The sequence below is a fragment of the Dendrobates tinctorius genome, unplaced genomic scaffold (assembly GCF_039654945.1).
Source record: "Dendrobates tinctorius isolate UK_male_01 unplaced genomic scaffold, ASM3965494v1 ptg000126l, whole genome shotgun sequence".
Taxonomy (NCBI): domain Eukaryota; kingdom Metazoa; phylum Chordata; class Amphibia; order Anura; family Dendrobatidae; genus Dendrobates; species Dendrobates tinctorius.
Genome location: NW_027361794.1, coordinates 17109394 through 17136659, shown reverse-complemented (window position 1 = coordinate 17136659; position 27266 = coordinate 17109394). Strand labels below are relative to the sequence as shown.

At 44.3% G+C, this 27266-nt stretch overlaps 1 protein-coding gene across 1 annotated transcript in view; it reads right to left on the bottom strand.

Moving 5' to 3' along the window:
* Nucleotides 1–27266, bottom strand: part of LOC141047166 (uncharacterized) — a 73823-nt gene that overhangs the window by 12208 nt on the left and 34349 nt on the right. Inside the window, exons 4-8 of the mRNA XM_073542122.1 lie at nt 5334–5483; nt 5025–5204; nt 4818–4941; nt 3831–3928; nt 3042–3132 (exon numbers count right to left, since the gene is read on the bottom strand). Coding sequence (XP_073398223.1) covers nt 3042–3132; nt 3831–3928; nt 4818–4941; nt 5025–5204; nt 5334–5483 — 643 coding nt within the window. The remainder of the gene's footprint in view (nt 1–3041; nt 3133–3830; nt 3929–4817; nt 4942–5024; nt 5205–5333; nt 5484–27266) is intronic.

The following is a 27266-nucleotide window of genomic DNA, read 5'->3' as shown; positions in this document are numbered from 1 at the left end:
GCTTGGCGACGATTAAGTCTCTGAGCAGTCTGGAGATATGCCAGGTTCTTATGGTCTGTGTAGATCACTACTGTCAGGAACACCGCACTGCACTTGCTCACTGAGCCAGTGCGCATGTCCTGAGTACAAAAACAGTGCTCAAAGATACCTGTGGAGTGGGGCAGCAGCGGTGATGATGCATGCTCCAGGACCAGAAGCACGTGCTGGGGGCGTGGCCTAAGCTCCACAGAGCTAGGAGCTGCAGGGAAACTCCTAGAAAGGTAACTACAGGACAATGTTACCAAGGGACATAGACAGAGACAGAAACCAGATCAAGCCGGGTCAAAGCACGAGATAGCAGGACAGTACCAAAGGGTTAGACAGAGCGAATAGTCAGGATGTAGTAATAGATCAGAAAACCAGAACGGTGAATGGACGGTACAATAGGGACAAACTGCAACGGAGTAACAATAGCCAAGCCAGGAGGTCAGAACCGGAGAAGACAATAGTACCAAAACGAGAGATGGAGTACAGAGTGAGGGAACAGACCGGGTCATACACGGGAATCAAACAAGCAATGCAGAATACACGCACACCAGGGAGGTCGGTCAGACACACAGCCAGAATAACAGCTGATGCATTACTAAGACCGAAGGGCATCACTCGGTATTCATAATGTCCGTCCTGGGTGTTTAAAGCCGTCTTCCATTAGTCTCCCCGGCGAATGCGGATGAGATTGTAGGCACCTCTTAAATCTAATTTGGTAAAGATCCTGGCACCTCTAATTGGTCAAACAACTCGGGAATCAGTTGGATAGGATATTTATTTTTCACCATGATCTGGTTGAGACCTCGATAGTCTATACAGGATCGTAGAGCTCTGTCCTTCTTCTTGACGAAGAAAAACCCGGCCCCAGCAGGAGAGGAGGATTTCTGAATGAACCTCCTGGCCAAATTCTTCTGGATGTAGTCCGACATAGCTTGAGTCTCAGCTGGGGACAGGGTAATCTCCGCCTCTAGGGGGTGTAGACAAGAGAATCAAGTCGATAGGGATGTCATACGGCCTGTGGGGCAGCAAAGTCTCTGCCTCCTTCTTGTCAAATACGTCGGCGAAGGACCAATAGGCGGACAGCAAACCGGGCAGCGATGTAGGACTACACAGGGCCTTAGCAAGGCGTACGGGATCCAGACACCTCTCATGACAGAAATGTCCCGAGCAGAGCACATCTCCAGTTCTCCATTCCAACACAGGTTCGTGCTGACGCAGCCATGGTAGGCCCAAGAGAAAGGCATGAGACTTGTTGAAGAGGACAAAGAAGACCATTTTCTCTGTATGGAGCATCCCAATACGGATCTCACGCGGCTCAGTAGCCAAACGAACCGTCTCCAGAAGAGTTCTCCCATCGACAGATGTTATTGCCATGGGGTTCTGAAGTGGCTGAACTGGGATTTGGAATCGATCCACTACAGCCTGAAATTTCTGGCTGCCCCAGAATCCAAATATGCTGACTCAACAAACCGAGATTCACCGGTTGTCACAGTCACAGCAAGAATCAGGGGTTGAGAGACGTCCCTTCCATTTAGAGAGACCTTTCCTACTGCCCGAAGATGCCGGAGCTTCTCTGGTCCTTGAAAAAAAAAAACGGAGCCAGGCGCTGCGGTTTTCTTTCACATGCCACCTCACTAGCACGCTCATGGAAGCGCAGGTCTATACAAATAGGGAGAGAGATCAGGTCGTTGAAGGTGGTTGGTAGGTCTCGACCGGCTAGTTCATCCTTAATATCTTCGGAAACCTTCCAGAATGTCGCCAGCAAAGCTTCAATGTTCCATCCGAGTTCGAACGGCAGAGTGCGATAGGCGTACCGCATATTGCCCCACAGAAGAATTGGTCTGACGTAAAAGGAGCAAAGCAGAAGCTGCAGAGGTGGTTCACCCGGGTTCATCGAACACTTTGCGAAAAGCTTCCAAGAATGCAGGCAAATTGGAGATGAACGGTTCCTCGCTCTTCCACAGTGGGTTCAACCATGCCAGAGTCTCACCTCCAAGGTGCAACATTGGAAATGCCACCTTTGCTCGATCTAGCAGGAAAGTGGTGCGGAAGAAGTTCAAAATGTAGCCGGTCCTGGTTGATGAACCCATGGCAGAGCTTCGGATTGCTGTCAAAACGTGGTGGGGCTGCGAGTTAGAGGTCAAGATCTTTAACTAAGCAAATTGTCTATGAAGTCTCTGGAGGAGACACGGCTGTTTCGAGATGCTGGAACTCTGGAGGGATGTTTAAGGCCTGCAACTGTGTGGACAGCTCTTCCTGTGCGTTCTTCTGTTGGCAAAGCTCCTGGTACATTGTCCGTATGGGCAGGGTCTGGGGTCCAGCATGATCTATGGCCTGGAGGGACATGACTAAGCGATCACCTGACTATTCACTAGAGCATCTGATGGTGAGGTTATTTTTGGCTCCCGATGAATGCCAGGTGCTACTCCAGGGCAGACTAACAGTCGCGCAGCAGCTGGACCCGAAGGGCTGACTGGATGGAGCAGCAGGCAGAGCTTGTATCAGAGTGCAGCTGAAAGCGTTTGTGCCAGAGTGCAGTAGGCAAGTTTTGATTCAGAGTGCAGCCAACAGGATTTGCTTCAGAGTGCAGCAAGCAGGATTAGCTTCACAGTGTAGCAAGTGGGATAAGCTTCAGAGTGCAGCAGGCAGGATTTGCTTCAGAGTGCAGCAGGAACGATTTGTACTGGTATGCGACCTTACACAACATAGACTGAAACAGGAAGGTTGCTCATGCACCTGCCTCAAAACCATTGGCTGCTGAGGAAATAGCAAGTGCACACGCTGGCCCTTTAAGAGGGCGGGAGCGCGCGTGCCCTTAGAATATGGCCAGAGTCCCGGCTGGAAGTGCTGCTGGGAGCATGAGGAAGAGAGGAACAACTGAGGCACGGGTGAGTGAGCTGACATGCCGGGAAACCGGCATGGTGCTAACATCAGACTACACCATCGAAAAAGCAGCCACAGCTGCTGGCTGAGAAAAATCTCTGACCCCTCTATATTTTGTGGTTACTACTCACCTGACCGGTTATAAGCAGTAATCTCCTCTTTACACAGCACATCACTCTTCACATATGTCTCTGTAGTATTAATATGGGTCAGATCTTCACCCTGAAACAAATAATGTAAAAGTCAGACACAGATGGAGAAGTCACATCTATGATCAGCTCTAAGGCTGGTTTCACATTAGCGCTTTTTAAGCGCACGCACGGCCGGGGGTAGCTCCGCCCCGAGCCGGCTCTCTGCCCGGCGTGCCCGCCCCTTGCTTGTAGCGCTGCCTCCTAGCGCACAGCGGCCCCTGCGATGGGCGCACCCTATCTTTAGCATAGGGTGCGCAGATCGTGCGCAGGCCGTGCGCTAGTTGCGCTTTGACCTGCGCTGCGCACTTTTGACGGTGCGCCGTGCGCGCCAAAATCAAACTTTTCGGATTTTGGCGCGCACGGCGCACCGTCAAAAGTGCGCAGCGCAGGTCAAAGCGCAACTAGCGCACAGCCTGCGCACGATCTGCGCACCCTATGCTAAAGATAGGGTGCGCCGATCGCAGGGGCCGCTGTGCGCTAGGAGGCGGCGCTACAAGCAAGGGGCGGGCACGCCGGGCAGAGAGCCGGCTCGGGGGCGGAGCTACCCCCGGCCGTGCGTGCGCTTAAAAAGCGCTAATGTGAAACCAGCCTAATCCTGCCATCTCCACCGTTCTCATTACACAAGTATAAAACATATAATACTGGTGGATAAAACAAGACTGAGCACAAGACCTTCACAGCCATCTACACATCATAGGGGAGATCTCATGACTCCTTCTCTCCATCTACCTGATGATCCTGAGGAACATTGGGATCTTCTTGTTTACAGTCCTGTAGAAGAAGAGTAAAGGGACAGCTCTCTGGTGTTGTCATCTTACTGGATAGATCTGGAGGAAACACATACAGGGACTGAATTCATTCTTTACATACAGATACCGTATTTTCCGCTTTGTAAGACGCACTTTTTTTCCCCAAAATTTGGGGGGAAAACAGGGGTGCGTCTTACAAAGCGGACATGCCTTACCTAGGCTGTGATCGGGGCGTCCGGCGGTTGCTGGCCGCTGCTGCGGGTGTGTCCGGTGCCGCGTTGTGTGCCCGTCGATGCCCGGGGCTCTGCCAACATTGTGCGACAGGCCAGAGCCCCGGCATTTCCTCAGTTCCCTGTGTGCCGGTAAAAATATGGCCGCCAGCGCGTGCGCAGATGGGATCTCGGGACCCAGTTCTCGAGAGATGAGATTTGAAATCTCATCTCTCGAGAACTGGTCCCGAGATCCCATCTGCGCATGCGCCGGCGGCCATTTTTTTTTTTACCGGCACTTCAGCGCACATATACAGGGAACCAAGGAAATGCTGGGGCTCTGGTCTGTCAAACAATGTCGGCAGAGCCCCGGGCATCGATGGGCACACAACGCCGCACCGGAGCACCCGCAGCACCGGCCTCCAACCGCCGGACAAGTGGAGAAACCTGACACCAGCACAAGACTCTGCAGCAGCAACAGCACACATCGGAGCCCCCCCTCATCCCTGAATGCGGCCTGCAGCATCACTCCACGCCTGCCTCCTCCAGCAGCGAGCCTGGGACCCCTCTACACCGCAGCCACCAACCCCGGTAAGCAATAAGATGCAAGGATTATAAGAGGCACCACCATTTTATTAAAAAATATTTTTTTCTTATTTTTCTCCTCAAAAATTGTGGTGCGTCTTATAATCCGGAGCGTCTTATAAAGCGAAAAATACGGTAATTATAGGCCGTGTGTATTTAGTCCCGTCTATTACCTGGTGATGTGAGCGGCTGGGGAACCTCCATCATGACGTCCTTGTACATATGTTTATGTCCTTCTAAATACTCCCACTCCTCCATGGAGAAATAGACGGCGACATCCTGACACCTTATAGGAACCTGACACATACAATGATACCGTCATCCCCCCGATCCCTTCATAGCGTTACTGTGTAATGTCCCAGCTTTCCCAGCAGTGTCACCTCTCCAGTCAGCAGCTCAATCATCTTGTAGGCGAGTTCTAGGATCTTCTGGTGATTGATGTCCTCATGTATCAGGGGGTGAGGTGGAGGCCCCATGATTGGGCTCAGGAGTATTCCCCATCCCTCAGACACAGGGTCCTGACAGCGCTCACTAGAGGTCTTCTTCACTACTGTGTAATCCTGGTTATGGAGAGACACATTAATAAATCTCACTACAGACATTTCCAGAGTCCTCACCTCTCCAGTTCTGTCCATCTGTTATTCCCATAGATAAGAATGATGTAATGTGACGTCATCAGAATCTCTCACCTCTCCAGTAAGCCGGAAGAGGATCTCTAGGGTGAGGGGTAATATCCTCTCCGCCATCTTGTCTCTGTCCATATCCATCCTTGATGGGTAATTCAGGAAAATTCTCTTATGTAGAAGATCTTCACTGAGAGGATCCGATATTGTAGAGACCTGAAAGAGAAGATGAGCCGATGTAACATCATAAAAATCCTGTGTAATAATACAATTACTGGAGATAATAAGGAAACATATGAGGAGATTTATTATTTTACAGTATTTAGTTTCCTTCTTTACATCTGCTAATAAAATCTATATATTTAGGCCACAGACAACAAGCAGTTTCTCCCTCGGAGTCGGCAGCTGAATACGTTTCTCATAGACTCATCTTCCATAACGCTAATTCTCGTCTCATTTACCGACACTGGAATCGGCATTAGCAATACTGCAGGAGATATTCATTACACGGGACAGGAGAAATAACTACTTCATGATGAGGACGACATCTTCATCTTCTACTACGGCTCTAGAAACATATTTGGCCAGAGTCCGTCACTGACTCCATCGCCACCGGCCGTCTATATGAAGGTTTCCCGTCTGATGGGTACTATATACTGTGATTGATGAGCGCTATATACAGTGGCTGATGAGCACTATATACAGTGACTGATGAGCACTATATACAGTGGCTGATGAGCACTATATACAGTGACTGATGAGCTCTATATACAGTGACTGATGAGCACTATATACAGTGACTGATGGACACTATATACAGTGACTGATGAACACTATATACAGTGACTGATGAGCACTATATACAGTGACTGATGAGCACTATATACTGTGACTGATGAGCACTATATACTACAAATGATGAGCACTATATACAGTGACTGATGAGCACTATATACAGTGACGGCAGAACACAATATATATTGACTACAGAGCACTATATACAGTGACTGATGAACACTATATACAGTGACTGATGAGCACTATATACAGTGACTGATGAGCACTATATACTGTGACTGATGAGCACTATATACTACAAATGATGAGCACTATATACAGTGACTGATGAGCACTATATACAGTGACTGATGAGCACTATATACAGTGACGGCAGAACACAATATATATTGACTACAGAGCACTATATACAGTGACTGATGTACACTATATACAGTGACTGATGGGTACTATATACAGTGACTGATAATGCTCTGTACACAGTGACTGATGAGCACTATATAGAGTGACTGATGGACACTATATACAGTGACTGATGGACACTATATACATTGACTGAGGAGCGCTATATACAGTAAATGATGAGCACTATATACAGTGACTGATGAGCACTGTATACAGTGACTGATGAGCACTATATACTGTTACTTATGAACACTATGTACAGTGACTGATGAACACTATATCCAGTCACTGATGAGCACTATATACTGTGACTGATGAGTTCTATATACAGTGACTGATGAGCACTATATACAGTGACTGATGTGCACTATAAACAGGGACTGATGAGCACTATATACAGTGACTGATGAGCACTATATACTAATGATGAGCACTATATACATGGACTAATGAGCACTATATACTACAAAAGATGAGCACTATATACAGTGACTAATGAGCACTATATACTACAAATGATGGGCACTATATACAGTGACTGGGTACTATATACAGTGGCTGATGGGCACTATATACAGTGACTGATGGACACTATATACTGTGACTGATGAGCGCTATATACAGTGACTGATGGGCTCTATATACAGTGACTGATGTGCTCTATATACAGTGACTGATAACGCTCTATATACAGGGACTGATGAGCGCTATATACAGTGACTGATGAGCTCTATATACAGTGACTGATAAGCACTATATAGAGTGACTGATGAGCACTATATACAGTGACTGATGAGCACTATATACAGTGACTGATGGGCACTATATACAGTCACTAATGAGCTCTATATACTGTGACTGATGAGCTCTATATACAGTGACTGATAACCCTCTATATACAGGGACTGATGAGCGCTATATATAGTGACTGATGAGCACTATATACAGTGACTGATGAGCGCTATATGCAGTGACTGATGAGATATATACTTTGACTGATGAGCACTTTATACAGTGACTGATGAGCACTTTATACAGTGACTGATGAGCACTTTATACAGTGACTGATGAGCTCTATATACAGTGACTGATGAGCTCTATATACAGTGACTGATGGGCACTATATACAGTCACTAATGAGCTCTATATACTGTGACTGATGAGCTCTATATACAGTGACTGATAACCCTCTATATACTGTGACTGATGAGCACTTTATACAGTGACTGATGAGCACTTTATACAGTGACTGAGGAGCGCTATATATGTGGTGCCCCTGAGGCTCAGTCGCCACAGAGGTACTTCACCTTCTCCTAAGGTGTAGTGCCCCACCATCCTGGTAAGTTGGGAGCTCCTTTCCACACTCCAACACCTACACCCGCACACAGGATAGTTCAGCAAAGGACCAGATTGCAGCTCCATGCTTAGAGGGTAGCAGAGCACCTTTCCTGGGTCCTTGCTTTGTAACACGAGATGTGCTGGGAGGTGGGTGGAGTTTAGATTCCTATAAAAGATTGGGAAGGTTTAGAATTACAAGTCAGTCCCTTAGGGGGCCGTCTGACAGAAGGTCGGAAGAGTAGGAAGTCACTCAGAGTGAGGAGTGAGGATCCCTGGAAGAAGGGATGAAGGAAGGAGTGCTGCAGCTGCCCTCAGTGACCTGAGCCAGCTGGCACGGGAAAGTAAGAAAGGTGGAAAGACGTAGACCTGTAACCTAAGCATCCATACGAAGGAGAGACAAGTACGGAACGAAGGAGTAGAGAACACAGAGGAGGAGTGGGTTGGATAGGAACCCTGCCTGTATGTTCTCAGCGCAAGGCCGGGGCCCGGTCCCCAAGATTGTATGGACACTTATGGTTCTGCAGCAGACACCGGTGGAGTAGTTGGCTGTAAATGCACTACTCCCATCCAAGACTTGGGACACAACAGCAACACGGATAGAGAGCCGGGATCCAGGAGAATCCCCAAGCAGGCTACAGCTGTCTGTCATACAAGTAGAGTTCTAGGAACATCTAGAAAGGAGGTATTCCAGGGTAACTAAGTACTGGAGTGCTTCACACCACAAGGCGCATTGGAGGAGTCGTTCAGGAAAGGTACATGTTGGCAGAGTGTTGGAGAGGAGAGCCCTGACTTGCCCGGGAGGTTGATTGAGTCTCTACCATGGAGGACACGGCACGGAGGCAGGCACCAGTGTGTACCACAAACTGTGAGTAAAGCTTTGAAATTGCAAGCTCTGGTGTCCTCCATTGATTTGTGTGCTAACACCTTCAGCACCCCTACATCTGGGTACCAGCATCCACACCATCCTGCTCTTCTCCAGATCCATTGCACCTACACTGCCCTGGGACTACAGCTCCACCTGTGGGGAGCTACACCATCTTTGCTGCATCACACCATCAGTCCCAGCGGATCTGCAAGCAGCGTTGGCTTAACATCTTACTTGCCAAACACCACAGGTGGCGTCACGAACTATTCATATAAACTACACTACCAAAACCACCCTTGATTTGGGCGCCCAGGGCCACGGAACGGGTCACCGCTGCTGTGACACCCCCCCTGACACAGGCCCGGTACCAAGTACCCCACGTCCCTGGGAGGGTGACCCATATACAGTGACTGATGAGCACTATATACAGTGACTGATGAGCACTATATACAGTGACTGATGAGCACTATATACAGTGACTGAAGAGCACTATATACTGTTACTTATGAGCACTATGTACAGTGACTGATGTGCACTATATACAGTGACTGATGTGCACTATATACAGTGACTGATGAGCACTTTATACTGTTACTTATGAGCACTATGTACAGTGACTAATGTGCACTATATACAGTGACTGATGTGCACTATATACAGTGACTGATGAGCACTATATACAGTGACTGCAGAACACAATATACAGTGACTACAGAGCACTATATACAGTGACTGATGGGTACTATATACAGAGACTGATGGGCTCTATATACATTGACTGAAAATGCTCTATATACAGTGACTGATGAGCACTATATACAGTGACTGATGGGCTATATATACAATGGCTGATGGGCTCTATATACAGTGACTGATGAGCGCTATATACAGTGACTAATGAGCACTATATACAGTGACTGATGAGCACTATATACTGTTACTTATGAGCACTATATATAGTGACTGATGTGCACTATATACAGTGACTGCAGAACACAATATACAGTGACTACAGAGCACTATATACAGTGACTGATGGGTACTATATACAGTGACTGATGAGCACTATAAATAGTGACTGATGTGCACTATATACAGTGACTGATGTGCACTATATACAGTGACTGATAAGCATTATATACAGTGACTGCAGAACACAATATACAGTGACTACAGAGCACTATATACAGTGACTGATGGGCACTATATACAGTGACTGATGGGTACTATATACAGAGACTGATGGGCTCTATATACAGTGACTGATAATGCTCTATATACAGGGACTGATGAGCGCTATATACAGTGACTGATGAGCACTATATACAGTGACTTATGGACACTATATACTGTGACTGATGAGCACTATATACTGTGACTGATGCGCACTATATACTGTGACTGATGAGCACTATATACAGTGACTGAGGAGCGCTATATACAGTGACTGATGAGCACTATATACAGTGACTGATCTGCACTATATACTGTTACTTATGAGCACTATGTACAGTGACTGATGTGCACTATATACAGTGACTGATGAGCACTATATACAGTGACTGATGAGCACTATATACAGTGACTGATGAGCACCATATACTGTGACTGATGAGCACTATATACTGTTACTTATGAGCACTATGTACAGTGACTGATGTGCACTATATACAGTGACTGATGTGCACTATATACAGTGACTGATGTGCACTGCATATAGTGACTGATGAGCACTATATACACTGACTGATGAGCACTATATACTACAAATGATGGGCACTATATACAGTGACTGATGGGTTCTATATACAGTGACTGATAACGCTCTATATACAGGGACTGATGAGCGCTATATACAGTGACTGATGAGCACTATATACAGCGACTGATGAGCACTATATTCTGTAACTGAAGCGCACTATATACAGTGACTGATGTGCACTATATACAGTGACTGATGGACACTATATACAGTGACTGATGGACATTATATACAGTGACTGATGAGCACTATATACTGTTACTTATGAGCACTATGTACAGTGACTGATGTGCACTATATACAGTGACTGATGTGCACTGCATATAGTGAATGATGAGCACTATATACACTGACGGATGAGCACTATATACTACAAATGATGGGCACTATATACAGTGACTGATGAGCAATATATACAGGGACTGATGAGCACTATATACAGTGACTGATGAGCGCTATATACAGTGACTGATGGGCTCTATATACAGTGACTGATGAGCGATATATACAGTGACTGATGGACACTATATACAGTGACTGATGAGCGCTATATACAGTGGCTGATAGGCACTATATACTGTGACTGATGAGCACTATATACAGTGACTGATGAGCGCTATATACAGTGACTGATGGGCTCTATATACAGTGACTGATGGGCTCTATATACAATGACTGATGAGCGCTATATACAGTGACTGATGAGCACTATATACTGTGACTGATGAGCTCTATATACAGTGACTGATGAGCTCTATATACAGTTTCTGATGAGCACTATAAACTGTGACTGATGAGCACTATATGCAGTGACTGATGAGCGCTATATAAAGTGACTGATGGGCACTATATACAGTGACTGATGAGCTCTCTATACAGTGACTGATGAGCACTATATACAGTAACTTATGGACACTATATACTGTGACTGATGAGCACTATCTACTGTGACTGATGCGCACTATATACTGTGACTGATGAGCACTATATACAGTGACTGAGGAGCGCTATATACAGTGACTGATGAGCACTATATACAGTGACTGAGGAGCGCTATATACAGTGACTGATTTGCACTATATACTGTTACTTATGAGCACTATATACAGTGACTGATGTGCACTATATACAGTGACTGATGAGCACTATATACTGTGACTGATGAGCACTATATACTGTGACTGATGAGCACGATATACTGTTACTTATGAGCACTATGTACAGTGACTGATGTGCACTATATACAGTGACTGATGTGCACTATATACAGTGACTGATGTGCACTGCATATAACGACTGATGAGCACTATATACACTGATGGATGAGCACTATATTCTACAAATGATGGGCACTATATACAGTGACTGATGAGCACTATATACAGGGACTGATGAGCACTATATACAGTGACTGATGAGCACTATATACAGTAACTGATGAGCACTATATACAGTGACTGATGAGCGCTATATACAGTGACTGATGGGCTCTATATACAGTGACTGATGAGCGATATATACAGTGACTGATGGACACTATGTACAGTGACTGATGAGATCTATATACAGTTTCTGATGAGCACTATATACTGTGACTGATGAGCACTATATGCAGTGACTGATGAGCGCTATATAAAGTGACTGATGGGCACTATATACAGTGACTGATGTGCACTATATACAGTGACTGATGTGCACTATATACAGTGACTGATCTGCACTATATAAAGTGACTGATGAGCACTATATACTGTTACTTACGAGCACTATGTACAGTGACTAATGTGCACTATATACAGTGACTGATGTGCACTATATACAGTGACTGATGAGCACTATATACAGTGACTGCAGAACACAATATACAGTGACTACAGAGCACTATATACAGTGACTGATGGGCTCTATATACAGTGACATACAGTGACTGAAAATGCTCTATATACAGTGACTGATGAGCACTATATACAGTGACTGATGGGCTATATATACAATGGCTGATGGGCTCTATATACAGTGACTGATGAGCGCTATATACTGTTACTTATGAGCACTATATACAGTGACTGATGAGCACTATATACTGTTACTTATGAGCACTATATATAGTGACTGATGTGCACTATATACAGTGACTGCAGAACACAATATACAGTGACTACAGAGCACTATATACAGTGACTGATGGGCACTATATACAGTGACTGATGGGTACTATATACAGAGACTGATGGGCTCTATATACAGTGACTGATAATGCTCTATATACAGGGACTGATGAGCGCTATATACAGTGACTGATGAGCACTATATACAGTGACTTATGGACACTATATACTGTGACTGATGAGCACTATATACTGTGACTGATGCGCACTATATACTGTGACTGATGAGCACTATATACAGTGACTGAGGAGCGCTATATACAGTGACTGATGAGCACTATATACAGTGACTGATCTGCACTATATACTGTTACTTATGAGCACTATGTACAGTGACTGATGTGCACTATATACAGTGACTGATGAGCACTATATACAGTGACTGATGAGCACTATATACTGTGACTGATGAGCACCATATACTGTGACTGATGAGCACTATATACTGTTACTTATGAGCACTATGTACAGTGACTGATGTGCACTATATACAGTGACTGATGTGCACTATATACAGTGACTGATGTGCACTGCATATAGTGACTGATGAGCACTATATACACTGACTGATGAGCACTATATACTACAAATGATGGGCACTATATACAGTGACTGATGGGTTCTATATACAGTGACTGATAACGCTCTATATACAGGGACTGATGAGCACTATATACAGCGACTGATGAGCACTATATTCTGTAACTGAAGCGCACTATATACAGTGACTGATGGACACTATATACAGTGACTGATGGACATTATATACAGTGACTGATGAGCACTATATACTGTTACTTATGAGCACTATGTACAGTGACTGATGTGCACTATATACAGTGACTGATGTGCACTATATACAGTGACTGATGTGCACTGCATATAGTGAATGATGAGCACTATATACACTGACGGATGAGCACTATATACTACAAATGATGGGCACTATCTACAGTGACTGATGAGCAATATATACAGGGACTGATGAGCACTATATACAGTGACTGATGAGCGCTATATACAGTGACTGATGGGCTCTATATACAGTGACTGATGAGCGATATATACAGTGACTGATGGACACTATATACAGTGACTGATGAGCGCTATATACAGTGGCTGATAGGCACTATATACTGTGACTGATGAGCACTATATACAGTGACTGATGAGCGCTATATACAGTGACTGATGGGCTCTATATACAGTGACTGATGGGCTCTATATACAATGACTGATGAGCGCTATATACAGTGACTGATGAGCACTATATACTGTGACTGATGAGCTCTATATACAGTGACTGATGAGCTCTATATACAGTTTCTGATGAGCACTATATACTGTGACTGATGAGCACTATATGCAGTGACTGATGAGCGCTATATAAAGTGACTGATGGGCACTATATACAGTGACTGATGAGCTCTCTATACAGTGACTGATGAGCACTATATACTGTGACTGATGAGCACTATATACAGTAACTTATGGACACTATATACTGTGACTGATGAGCACTATATACTGTGACTGATGGGCACTATATACTGTGACTGATGAGCACTATATACAGTGACTGAGGAGCGCTATATACAGTGACTGATGAGCACTATATACAGTGACTGAGGAGCGCTATATACAGTGACTGATTTGCACTATATACTGTTACTTATGAGCACTATATACAGTGACTGATGTGCACTATATACAGTGACTGATGAGTACTATATACAGTGACTGCAGAACACAATATACAGTGACTACAGAGCACTATATACAGTGACTAATGGGTACTATATAAAGAGACTGATGGGCTCTATATACAGTGACATACAGTGACTGAAAATGCTCTATATACAGTGACTGATGAGCACTATATACAGTGACTGATGGGCTATATATACAATGGCTGATGGGCTCTATATACAGTGACTGATGAGCGCTATATACAGTGACTGATGAGCACTATATACAGTGACTGATGAGCACTATATACTGTTACTTATGAGCACTATGTACAGTGACTGATGTGCACTATATACAGTGACTGATGTGCACTATATACAGTGACTGATGAGCATTATACACAGTGACTGCAGAACACAATATACAGTGACTACAGAGCACTATATACAGTGACTGATGGGCACTATATACAGTGACTGATGGGTACTATATACAGAGACTGATGGGCTCTATATACAGTGACTGATGAGCACTATATACAGGGACTGATGAGCACTATATACTGTGACTGATGAGCACTATATACTGTGACTGATGCGCACTATATACTGTGACTGATGCGCACTATATACTGTGACTGATGAGCACTATATACAGTGACTGATGAGCACTATATACAGTGACTGATTTGCACTATATACTGTCACTTATGAGCACTATGTACAGTGACTGATGTGCACTATATACAGTGACTGATGAGCACTATATACTGTGACTGATGAGCACTATATACTGTGACTGATGAGCACTATATACTGTGACTGATGTGCACTATATACAGTGACTGATGTGCACTATATACAGTGACTGATGTACACTGCATATAGTGACTGATGAGCACTATATACACTGACTGATGAGCACTATATACTACAAATGATGGGCACTATATAGAGTGACTGATGAGTACTATATACAGTGACTGATGGGTTCTATATACAGTGACTGATAACGCTCTAAATACAGGGACTGATGAGCGCTATATACAGTGACTGATGGGCACTATATACTGTGACTGAAGCGCACTATATACAGTGACTGATGGACACTATATACAGTGACTGATGGACATTATATACAGTGAATGATGAGCACTATATACTGTTACTTATGAGCACTATGTACAGTGACTGATGTGCACTATATACAGTGACTGATGTGCACTATATACAGTGACTGATGTGCACTGCATATAGTGACTGATGAGCACTATATACACTGACGGATGAGCACTATATACTACAAATGATGGGCACTATATACAGTGACTGATGAGCACTATATACAGTGACTGATGAGCGCTATATACAGTGACTGATGGGCTCTATATACAGTGACTGATGAGCGATATATACAGTGACTGATGGAAACTATATACAGTGACTGATGAGCGCTATATACAGTGGCTGATGGGCACTATATACTGTGACTGATGAGCACTATATACAGTGACTGATGAGCGCTATATACAGTGACTGATGGGCTCTATATACAGTGACTGATGAGCGCTATATACAGTGACTGATGAGCTCTATATAGTTTCTGATGAGCACTATATACTGTGACTGATGAGCACTATATTCAGTGACTGATGAGCGCTATATAAAGTGACTGATGGGAACTATATACAGTGACTGATGAGCTCTATATACAGTACAGTGTCTGATGAGCACTATATACAGGGACTGATGAGCGCTATATACAGGGACTGATGAGCGCTATATACAGTGACTGATGAGCACTATATACAGTGACTGATGAGCACTATATACAGTGACTGATGAGCACTATATACAGTGACTGATGAGCTCTATATACAGTGACTGATGAGCTCTATGTAGAGGGACTGATGAGCACTATATACAGTGACTGATGAGCACTATATACTGTAACTGATGAGCACTATATACAGTGACTGATGAGCACTATATACAGTGACTGATGAGCACTATATACAGTACAGTGTCTCATGAGCACTATATACAGGGACTGATGAGCACTATATACAGTACAGTGTCTGATGAGCACTATATACAGGGACTGATGAGCGCTATATACAGTGACTGATGAGCTCTATATACAGAGACTGATGAGCACTATATACAGTGACTGATGAGCACTATATACAGTGACTGATGAGCGCTATATACAGGGACTGATGAGCACTATATACAGTGACTGAAGAGCACTATATACAGTGTCTGGTGAGCTCTATGTACAGTACAGTGTCTGATGAGCACTGTATACAGTGTCTGATGAGCACTATATAGAGGGACTGATGAGCACTATATACAGTGACTGATGAGCGCTATATACAGTGACTGATGAGCACTATATACAGTGACTGATGAGCACTATATACAGTGACTGATGAGCACTATATACAGTGAATGATGAGCACTATATACAGTGAGTGATGAGCACTATATACTGTGAGTGATGAGCACTATATACAGTGACTGATGGGCACTATATACAGTGACTGATGAGCGCTACATACAGTGTCTGATGAGCTCTATATACAGAGACTGATGAGCACTATATACAGAGACTGATGAGCACTATATACAGTGACTGATGAGCGCTATATACAGTGACTGATGAGCGCTATATACAGTGACTGATGAGCATTATATACAGTGACTGATGAGCTCTATATACAGTACAGTGTCTGATGAGCACTGTATACAGTGACTGATGGGCACTATATACAGTGACTGATGAGCGCTATATACAGTGTCTGATGAGCTCTATATACAGAGACTGATGAGCACTATATAAAGTGACTGATGAGCGCTATATACAGTGACTGAAGAGCACTATATACAGTGACTGAAGAGCACTATATACAGTGTCTGATGAGCTCTATATACAGTACAGTGTCTGATGAGCACTGTATACAGTGTCTGATGAGCACTATATACAGGGACTGATGAGCACTATATACAGTGACTGATGAGCGCTATATACAGTGACTGATGAGCACTATATACAGTGACTGATGAGCACTATATACAGTGACTGATGATCACTATATACAGTGAGTGATGAGCACTATATACTGTGAGTGATGAGCACTGTATACAGTGACTGATGGGCACTATATACAGTGACTGATGAGCGCTATATACAGTGTCTGATGAGCTCTATATACAGAGACTGATGAGCACTATATACAGAGACTGATGAGCACTTTATACAGGGACTGATGAGCGCTATATACAGTGACTGATGAGCTCTATATACAGTACAGTGTCTGATGAGCACTATATACAGTGTCTGATGAGCACTATATACAGGGACTGATGAGCACTATATACAGTGACTGATGAGCACTATATACAGTGACTGATGAGCACTAATACAGTGACTGGTGAGCTCTATATACTGTGACTGATGACCTCTATATACAGTACAGTGACTGATGAGCACTATATACAGTGACTGATGAGCTCTATATACAGTACAGTGTCTGAGCGCTATATACAGTGACTGATGAGCTCTATATACAGTACAGTGTCTGATGAGCACTGTATACAGTGTCTGATGAGCACCATATACACGGACTGGTGGGCACTATATACAGTGACAGATGAGCTCTATATACAGTACAGTGACTGATGGGCACTATATACAGTGACTGATGAGCTCTATATACAGTAAAGTGTCTGATGAGCACTATATACAGTGACTGATGAGCTCTATACAGTACAGTGTCTGATGAGCACTGTATACAGTGTCTGATGAGCACTATATACAGGGACTGATGGTCACTATATACAGTGACTGATGAGCACTAATACAGTGACTGGTGAGCTCTATATACTGTGACTGATGAGCTCTATATACAGTACAGTGATTGATGAGCACTATATACAGTGACTGATGAGCTCTATATACAGTACAGTGTCTGATGAGCGCTATATACAGTGACTGATGAGCTCTATATACAGTACAGTGTCTGATGAGCACTGTATACATTGTCTGATGAGCAATATATACACGGACTGATGGGCACTATATACAGTGACTGGTGAGCTCTATATAAGGTACAGTGACTGATGGGCACTATATACAGTGACTGATGAGCTCTATATACAGTACAGTGTCTGATGAGCACTATATACAGTGACTGATGAGCTCTATATGCAGTACAGTGTCTGATGAGCACTGTATACAGTGTCTGATGAGCACTATATACAGGGACTGATGAGCACTATATATAGTGACTGATGGTCACTATATACAGTGACTGATGAGCACTAATACAGTGACTGATGAGCACTAATACAGTGACTGGTGAGCTCTATATACTGTGACTGATGAGCTCTATATACAGTACAGTGACTGATGAGCACTATATACAGTGACTGATGAGCTCTATATACAGTACAGTGACTGATGAGCTCTATATACAGTGCAGTGTCTGATGAGCACTGTATACAGTGTCTGATGAACACTATATACAGGGACTGTTGGGCACTATATACAGTGACTGATGAGCTCTATATACAGTACAGTGACTGATGGGCACTATATACAGTGAATGATGAGTTCTATATACAGTACAGTGTCTGATGAGCACTATATACAGTGAATGATGAGCTCTATATACAGTACAGTGTCTGATGAGCACTGTATACAGTGTCTGATGAGCACTATATACAGTGACTGATGGTCACTATAAACAGTGACTGATGAGCACTAATACAGTGACTGGTGAGCTCTATATACAGTACAGTGACTGATGAGCACTATATACAGTGACTGATGAGCGCTATATACAGTGACTGATGAGCACTATATACAGTGACTGATGAGCACTATATACAGTGACTGATGAGCACTATATACAGTGAATGATGAGCACTATATACAGTGAGTGATGAGCACTATATACTGTGAGTGATGAGCGCTATATACAGTGACTGATGAGCGCTATATACAGTGACTGATGAGCGCTATATACAGTGACTGATGAGCACTATATACAGTGACTGATGAGCACTATATATAGTGACTGATGAGCACTATATACAGTGAGTGATGAGCTCTATATACAGTGACTGATGGGCTCTATATACTGTGACTGATGAGCACTATATAGTGACTGATGAGCACTATATACAGTGACTGATGAGCACTATATACTGTGACTGATGAGCACTATGTACAGTGAGTGATGAGCTCTATATACAGTGACTGATGAGCACTATATACAGTGACTGATGAGCACTAAATACAGTGACTGATGAGCACTATATACAGTGACTGATGAGCACTATATACAGTGACTGATGAGCACTATATACAGTGAGTGATGAGCACTATATACTGTGAGTGATGAGCGCTATATACAGTGACTGATGAGCGCTATATACAGTGTCTGATGAGCACTATATACAGTGACTGATGGGCGCTATATACAGTGACTGATGAGCGCTATATACAGTGACTGATGAGCGCTATATACAGTGACTGATGAGCGCTATATACAGTGACTGATGAGCACTATATACAGTGAATGATGAGCACTATATACAGTGAGTGATGAGCACTATATACTGTGAGTGATGAGCGCTATATACAGTGACTGATGAGCGCTATATACAGTGTCTGATGAGCGCTATATACAGTGACTGATGAGCACTATATACAGTGACTGATGAGCACTATATATAGTGACTGATGAGCACTATATACAGTGAGTGATGAGCTCTATATACAGTGACTGATGAGCACTATATACAGTGACTGATGAGCACTATATACAGTGACTGATGGGCTCTATATACTGTGACTGATGAGCACTATATACAGTGACTGATGAGCTCTATATGCAGTACAGTGTCTGATGAGCACTGTATACAGTGTCTGATGAGCACTATATACAGGGACTGATGAGCACTATATACAGTGACTGATGGTCACTATATACAGTGACTGATGAGCTCTATATACTGTGACTGATGAGCTCTATATACAGTACAGTGACTGATGAGCACTATATACAGTGACTGATGAGCGCTATATACAGTGACTGATGAGCACTATATACAGTGACTGATGAGCGCTATATACAGTGACTGAAGAGCACTATATACAGTGACTGATGAGCACTATATATAGTGACTGATGGGCTCTATATACTGTGACTGATGAGCACTATATACAGTGACTGATGAGCACTATATACAGTGACTGATGAGCGCTATATACATTGACTGATGAGCACTATATACAGTGACTGATGAGCACTATATACAGTGACTGATGAGCACTATATACAGTGAATGATGAGCACTATATACAGTGAGTGATGAGCACTATATACTGTGAGTGATGAGCGCTATATACAGTGACTGGTGAGCTCTATATACAGTGACTGATGAGCACTATATACAGTGACTGATGGGCTCTATATGCAATGACTGATGAGCGCTATATATAGTGACTGATGAGCACTATATACAGTGACTGATGAGCGCTATATACAGTGACTGATGAGCGCTATATACAGTGATTGAAGAGCACTATATACAGTGACTGATGAGCGCTATATACAGTGACTGATGAGAACTATATACAGTGACTGATGAGCGCTATATACAGTGATTGAAGAGCACTATATACAGTGACTGATGAGCGCTATATACAGTGACTGATGAGCACTATGTATAGTGACTGATGAGCACTATATACAGTGAGTGATGACCTCTATATACAGTGACTGATGAGCGCTATATACAGTGACTGATGGGCTCTATATACTGTGACTGATGAGCACTATATACAGTGACTGATGGGCTCTATATGCAATGACTGATGAGCGCTATATATAGTGACTGATGAGCACTATATACAGTGACTGATGAGCGCTATATACAGTGACTGATGAGCGCTATATACAGTGATTGAAGAGCACTATATACAGTGACTGATGAGCGCTATATACAGTGACTGATGAGCACTATATACAGTGACTGATGAGCGCTATATACAGTGATTGAAGAGCACTATATACAGTGACTGATGAGCGCTATATACAGTGACTGATGAGCACTATATATAGTGACTGATGAGCACTATATACAGTGAGTGATGACCTCTATATACAGTGACTGATGAGCGCTATATACAGTGACTGATGGGCTCTATATACTGTGACTGATGAGCACTATATGCAGTGACTGATGAGCTCTATATGCAGTACAGTGTCTGATGAGCACTGTATACAGTGTCTGATGAGCACTATATACAGGGACTGATGAGCGCTATATACAGTGACTGAAGAGCACTATATACAGTGAATGATGAGCACTATATACAGTGACTGATGAGCTCTATATACTGTGACTGATGAGCACTATATATAGTGACTGATGAGCGCTATATACAGTGACTGAAGAGCACTATATACAGTGAATGATGAGCACTATATACAGTGACTGATGAGCACTATATACAGTGAGTTATGAGCGCTATATACAGTGACTGAAGAGCACTATATACAGTGACTGATGAGCACTATAAATAGTGACTGATGAGCACTATATACAGTGACTGATGAGCGCTATATACAGTGACTGAAGAGCACTATATACAGTGACTGATGAGCACTATATATAGTGACTGATGAGCGCTATATACAGTGACTGAAGAGCACTATATACAGTGAGTGATGAGCTCTATATACAGTGACTGATGAGCGCTATATACAGTGACTGATGGGCTCTATATACTGTGACTGATGAGCACTATATACAGTGACTGATGAGCACTATATACAGTGACTGATGAGCGCTATATACAGTGACTGATGAGCACTATATACATTGACTGATGAGCACTATATACAGTGACTGATGAACACTATATACTGTGAGTGATGAGCACTATATACTGTGAGTGATGAGCGCTATATACAGTGACTGGTGAGCTCTATATACAGTGACTGATGGGCTCTATATACAATGACTGATGACCGCTATATATAGTGACTGATTCGCACTATATACAGTGACTGATGAGCACTATATACAGTGACTGATGAGCACTATATACAGTGTCTGATGAGCACTATATACAATGACTGATGACCGCTATATATAGTGACTGATTCGCACTATATACTGTGACTGATGAGCACTATATACAGTGACTGATGAGCACTATATATAGTGACTGATGAGCGTTATATACAGTGTCTGATGAGCGCTATATACAGTGATTGAAGAGCACTATATACAGTGACTGATGAGCACTATATACAGTGACTGATGAGCGCTATATACAGTGACTGATGAGCTCTATACACTGTGACTGATGAGCACTTTATACAGTGACTGATGAGCACTTTATATAGTGACTGATGAGCACTTTATACAGTGACTGAGGAGCGCTATATATGTGGTGCCCCTGAGGCTCAGTCGCCACAGAGGTACTGCACCTTCTCCTAAGGTGTAGTGCCCCACCATCCTGGTAAGTTGGGAGCTCCTTTCCACACTCCAACACCTACACCCGCACACAGGATAGTTCAGCAAAGGACCAGATTGCAGCTCCATGCTTAGAGGGTAGCAGAGCACCTTTCCTGGGTCCTTGCTTTGTAACACGAGATGTGCTGGGAGGTGGGTGGAGTTTAGATTCCTATAAAAGATTGGGAAGGTTTAGAATTACAAGTCAGTCCCTAAGGCTACTTTCACACATCAGGCTTTCGGCGTCAGGCGCGATCCGGCGTCGTGCCGGAATGCTGGATCCGGCAAATGTTTTGTAAAACCTGAAGTGCCGGATCCGGTTTTCTGCCGGATCCGTCTTGTTCTTGACAGACAAAACCGGATCCGTCTCATCCGGTTCATCCGTTTTTCTATCCGTTTTTCGACGGATTACGCCGGATCCGGTTTTTAAAATTGACCCTTGTGGCCTTCCGAACGGGATTGGCTACTGGAAAACTAGATATAACATGTTCCTACAGCCCTTCTTTGACAGGTTGTAGAGAAGAAAGTGCAGGTTGGAGAGAAGAGCAAGTTACTGGCGAAGATGGATGTTGTCATTGGAAATATTACCACTAGAAGTTCTGTGACGGTTTCAGGGACAATTTTGCACTATACTTTATGTCACCTCAAGGCAGAGTACACTGGCAGGATGACAGAGTGTGAGAGATTTTTGCCCTAAACTTGTGTACCTTCTGGACCAACAGTATATACCTTTGCCAACCAAAGTTGGCTATCTTGTCATGGTCTACTATTTTTAGCTTTAGGCCACAGGTGTGTACCTGGTTGTGTTTTATGCAAAGTATTTCACCTTTTAACAAAAGTTGTGTACATTGGTAGGAAATCACCAACAATAAACACAACTTTTTAGGTGAAATACTTTGCTTCAAACACAAATAGGAACACAACTGTGGCAAAAAGCTAAAATTTACCCACAGTTATATACCTGGTTTTGAATACCTTTTTACCTTTGAAATACCCTGTATTTAACCTTTTTTTAAAACATAGTTCGCCGCAGAAAGAAATGACAGACAACCATTGTGAAACGATAATTTAACTTTTATTTAAATTTTTTTTGTTTTTTTGTTTTTAAAGTGCAAAAAACTTTTTTAATAAAGGTTTTAAACCCAATGGGCATTTTTATTACAAAAAAAAAACATTACAAATCGGTATACTGTGGGGTGGAAATACTGCTGGAGGGGCTGCGGGACACTTCGACACTGGGTGTGTGGAGAGAGGACTGGGATCGTGGTGGGGAAGGAACAGTTAGAGGTGAAGGTGTGGAAAAAGCTACAGAAAGGGTGGACATGTGGGAGGCAGAAGAGGTGGTGGGCGGTGGAGTGGAGGGTTGGGCAGGGACTGTAGGAGCAGATGATGTTGATGGAAAGTTGTATGGGGAAGGAGTTTGGTACGGGGAAGGAGTTTGGTACGGGGCAGGTTGCTGGAAGTGGGGAGATGTCTGGTACTGGTGAGGTTGCTGGTATGTAATAGGAGGGGGAGGATGGAAAGTGGCTGGAGGGGGTGCAGATGTAATAGGAGGGGGAGGATGGAAAGTGGCTGGAGGGGGTGCAGATGTAATAGGAGGGGGAGGATGGAAAGTGGCTGGAGGGGGTGCAGGTGGAGGAACTACAGTGGTGGGAGGTGGAGGTTGGGAGGTAACCTGCTGTAGAGCACCGTGGCACGAATGCATTACATGCATCTGCTGGGTAGGAGATAGTGTTGCCATGCGCTCCACAACAGACCTGAAAAAGGTGTGGTTTGGCGAAGATCTTGCTTCTGAATGCATGGTTTGCAGAAGTGTCTTCACCTCCAGAATGCTGGAGTTGATCTGCTGAAAGCCTGCGGAGATTTGCTCTGACAAGACTTTTAGACAGTTCTGGAAAGATGCATTCAGATGCAAGAACTCTTGCGCATAGCTCTTTTCCTGACCCCTCTGCCGCTGCCGCCCAGTACCCGCAGGTGTACTAGAGGTGGCAGGGGCAGAAGGGTGGGGTAAAGGGAAAGCGATCTCCTCACCAGCAGCTTCATGTAATGTAGGCGGCCACGATGCTCCTGTGCTGGTGGATGGGACAGATGGGTCGAATGTGTGGGAAGGCTGGGAAGGTGCAGATGTACCGGGGCGGTCGAAGTGTCCCTCGGTGCCGGTCTCCTCAGGGATCGCCTCAGAAGGGTCCAATCGTGCAGGCTCCCTAGTGCTGCTCACCGTGCTGTGTAATAAAGAGAAAAAAAACCAATTAAAATACTGACATGGTATGGCCCTGACTGAAAAAAAAAAGTTACATCTAACATTTTTTTCACATGTGGTGTGTAATATTTACCTTCTGGTGAGCATTGTTTCCCGGAGGAACGACAGGGCTTGTGCGTACTTGTACTTGCTCCTGCGTCCTCCAGATCCACTCGGAGCCCGCATCTCTTTATTGAACTCCTTCTTGAAACGATCCCTCACAGACCGCCACCGATTCACAATTCTGTTCCCTGAAACGAGAAAGGAGTGGTTAGTATACAACATCAGTGTTTCACAAACTCCAGTCCTCATGGTCCCCAGGGGTCATGTTTTCAGGATTTCCATAGTAAATAGAAATCCTGAACACATGATCCGTGGGGACCACGAGGACTGGAGTTCGGGAAACACTGGTTTACATCAAGCAACCGGTACTGTATATACTTACGCTCTTTAATCTGGGCCCGAGCTTCGAGGTCCTCCCAGCGGCCCACAAGGAGAGAACAGATTTCCTCCCAGAGTCGTCGGGTAACAATCAGGTCAGCGTGGCGGCGGTCAGCCATATTCCAGAGCGGCTCCCTTTCTCTGACGAGATCGATGAGGCGGTCCACATCAATCCCTCCATCCTCACCGTCAGAGTCGGGAGCACGCTGTGAAGGCTGTTAAAGAAAAAGACAAAAATAACATAATTAGCCTCCACAAAAGAAATGAAATAAAAAGTGCAAAAAATACAAAGCAAAAATATTTATACTTACACGCTGGTGACCGCCGCGTTGCTGTCGCCGACGACCCTGGGAGGCACTGCGAGGACCTCTTGGCCGAGCACCAGATTGGGAAGACTAGAGAAGAAAACAAAAAATGTTATGTCTTTGGATGTAGGCATTTGTTTGCTGTGTGTGGTCTGCAGAACATTGTTTTCTATGTGTTGTGTGTAGTGTGATGTTGTGTTTCTGCGTTTGATGCAAAAAACTTACCAATTGTGAGCCCACTCCAGGTGTCTGTCCACCCCTTCCTTCTTCTTCTGGGAGCTCCTCTTCATCTTGTGATTCCTGTTTTGAAATAAAAGGCAATGAATAGACATATATTACAGAGATGATGGATTTTGGAAATAAAAACTTACCGTCAAACGCTGACGATGCGAGGGAGGGCTCCCAGAAGAAGATGTGCTGTCCTGTTGATGGCCAGACTCCATGGCTGTGGGTATTGCTGCTGCCAGTGATGCCATTGCTGCTGCTGCTGCTGCTGCTTCATCTCTTTGGCGGCTGTTGAATAAAGAGAAACAAAGGGCCAATGAATATCTTGATATTCCATGGCCCTAGTTTGGAGGAATGGGGGATTTGATAATTACCGTCTCTCATCTGCTTCTGGACTCCCCTCCCGTTCAGCATGCTGCTCCATTTGGGGTGTTGCTGATGGTGCTGCTGCTGCAGATGTCTGCTGCCTTCTCCTGCTCCTGGTTCTTGGCTTGGGTGGCATGTTGGGTGTGGCTGAGGGTCCCATTGTCTTGCTTTTATATATCTCCTGTGGGCAGAGCTACTGAGCATGCTCAGACCAAAAAAACGGATCCGGCCGCCGGATCAGGCTTTCGCCGGATCCGGCGCATTGCGGCGCCCATAGGCTTTCATTGTGTGAAAAAGCCGGACGCGCCGGATCCGGCGGGTACGGCTTTTTCGCCGGAGACAAAAAACGTTACAGTAGACGTTTTTTCCAGACGCCGGATCGCGACACATTGCGACACATTGCCGGATCCGGCGAAAACCGGATGAAACGCATGGCCATCCAGCGCGATCCGGCGCAAATGCAAGTCAATGGGGGGGAAACCGGATCCGGCATTGCATTTCGCCGGATCCGGTTTCTGTCAAAAGCGCCGGATCGCGCCTGACGGCGAAAACCTGATGTGTGAAAGAGGCCTTAGGAGGCCGTCTGACAGAAGGTTGGAAGAGTAGGAAGTCACTCAGAGTGAGGAGTGAGGATCCCTGGAAGAAGGGATGAAGGAAGGAGTGCTGCAGCTGCCTCAGTGACCTGAGCCAGCTGGCACAGGAAAGTAAGAAAGGTGGAAAGACATAGACCTGTAACCTAAGCATCCATACGAAGGAGAGACAAGTATGGAACGAAGGAGTAGAGAACACAGAGGAGGAGTGGGTTGGATAGGAAACCTGCCTATATGTTCTCAGCGCAAGGCCGGGGCCCGGTTCCCAAGATTG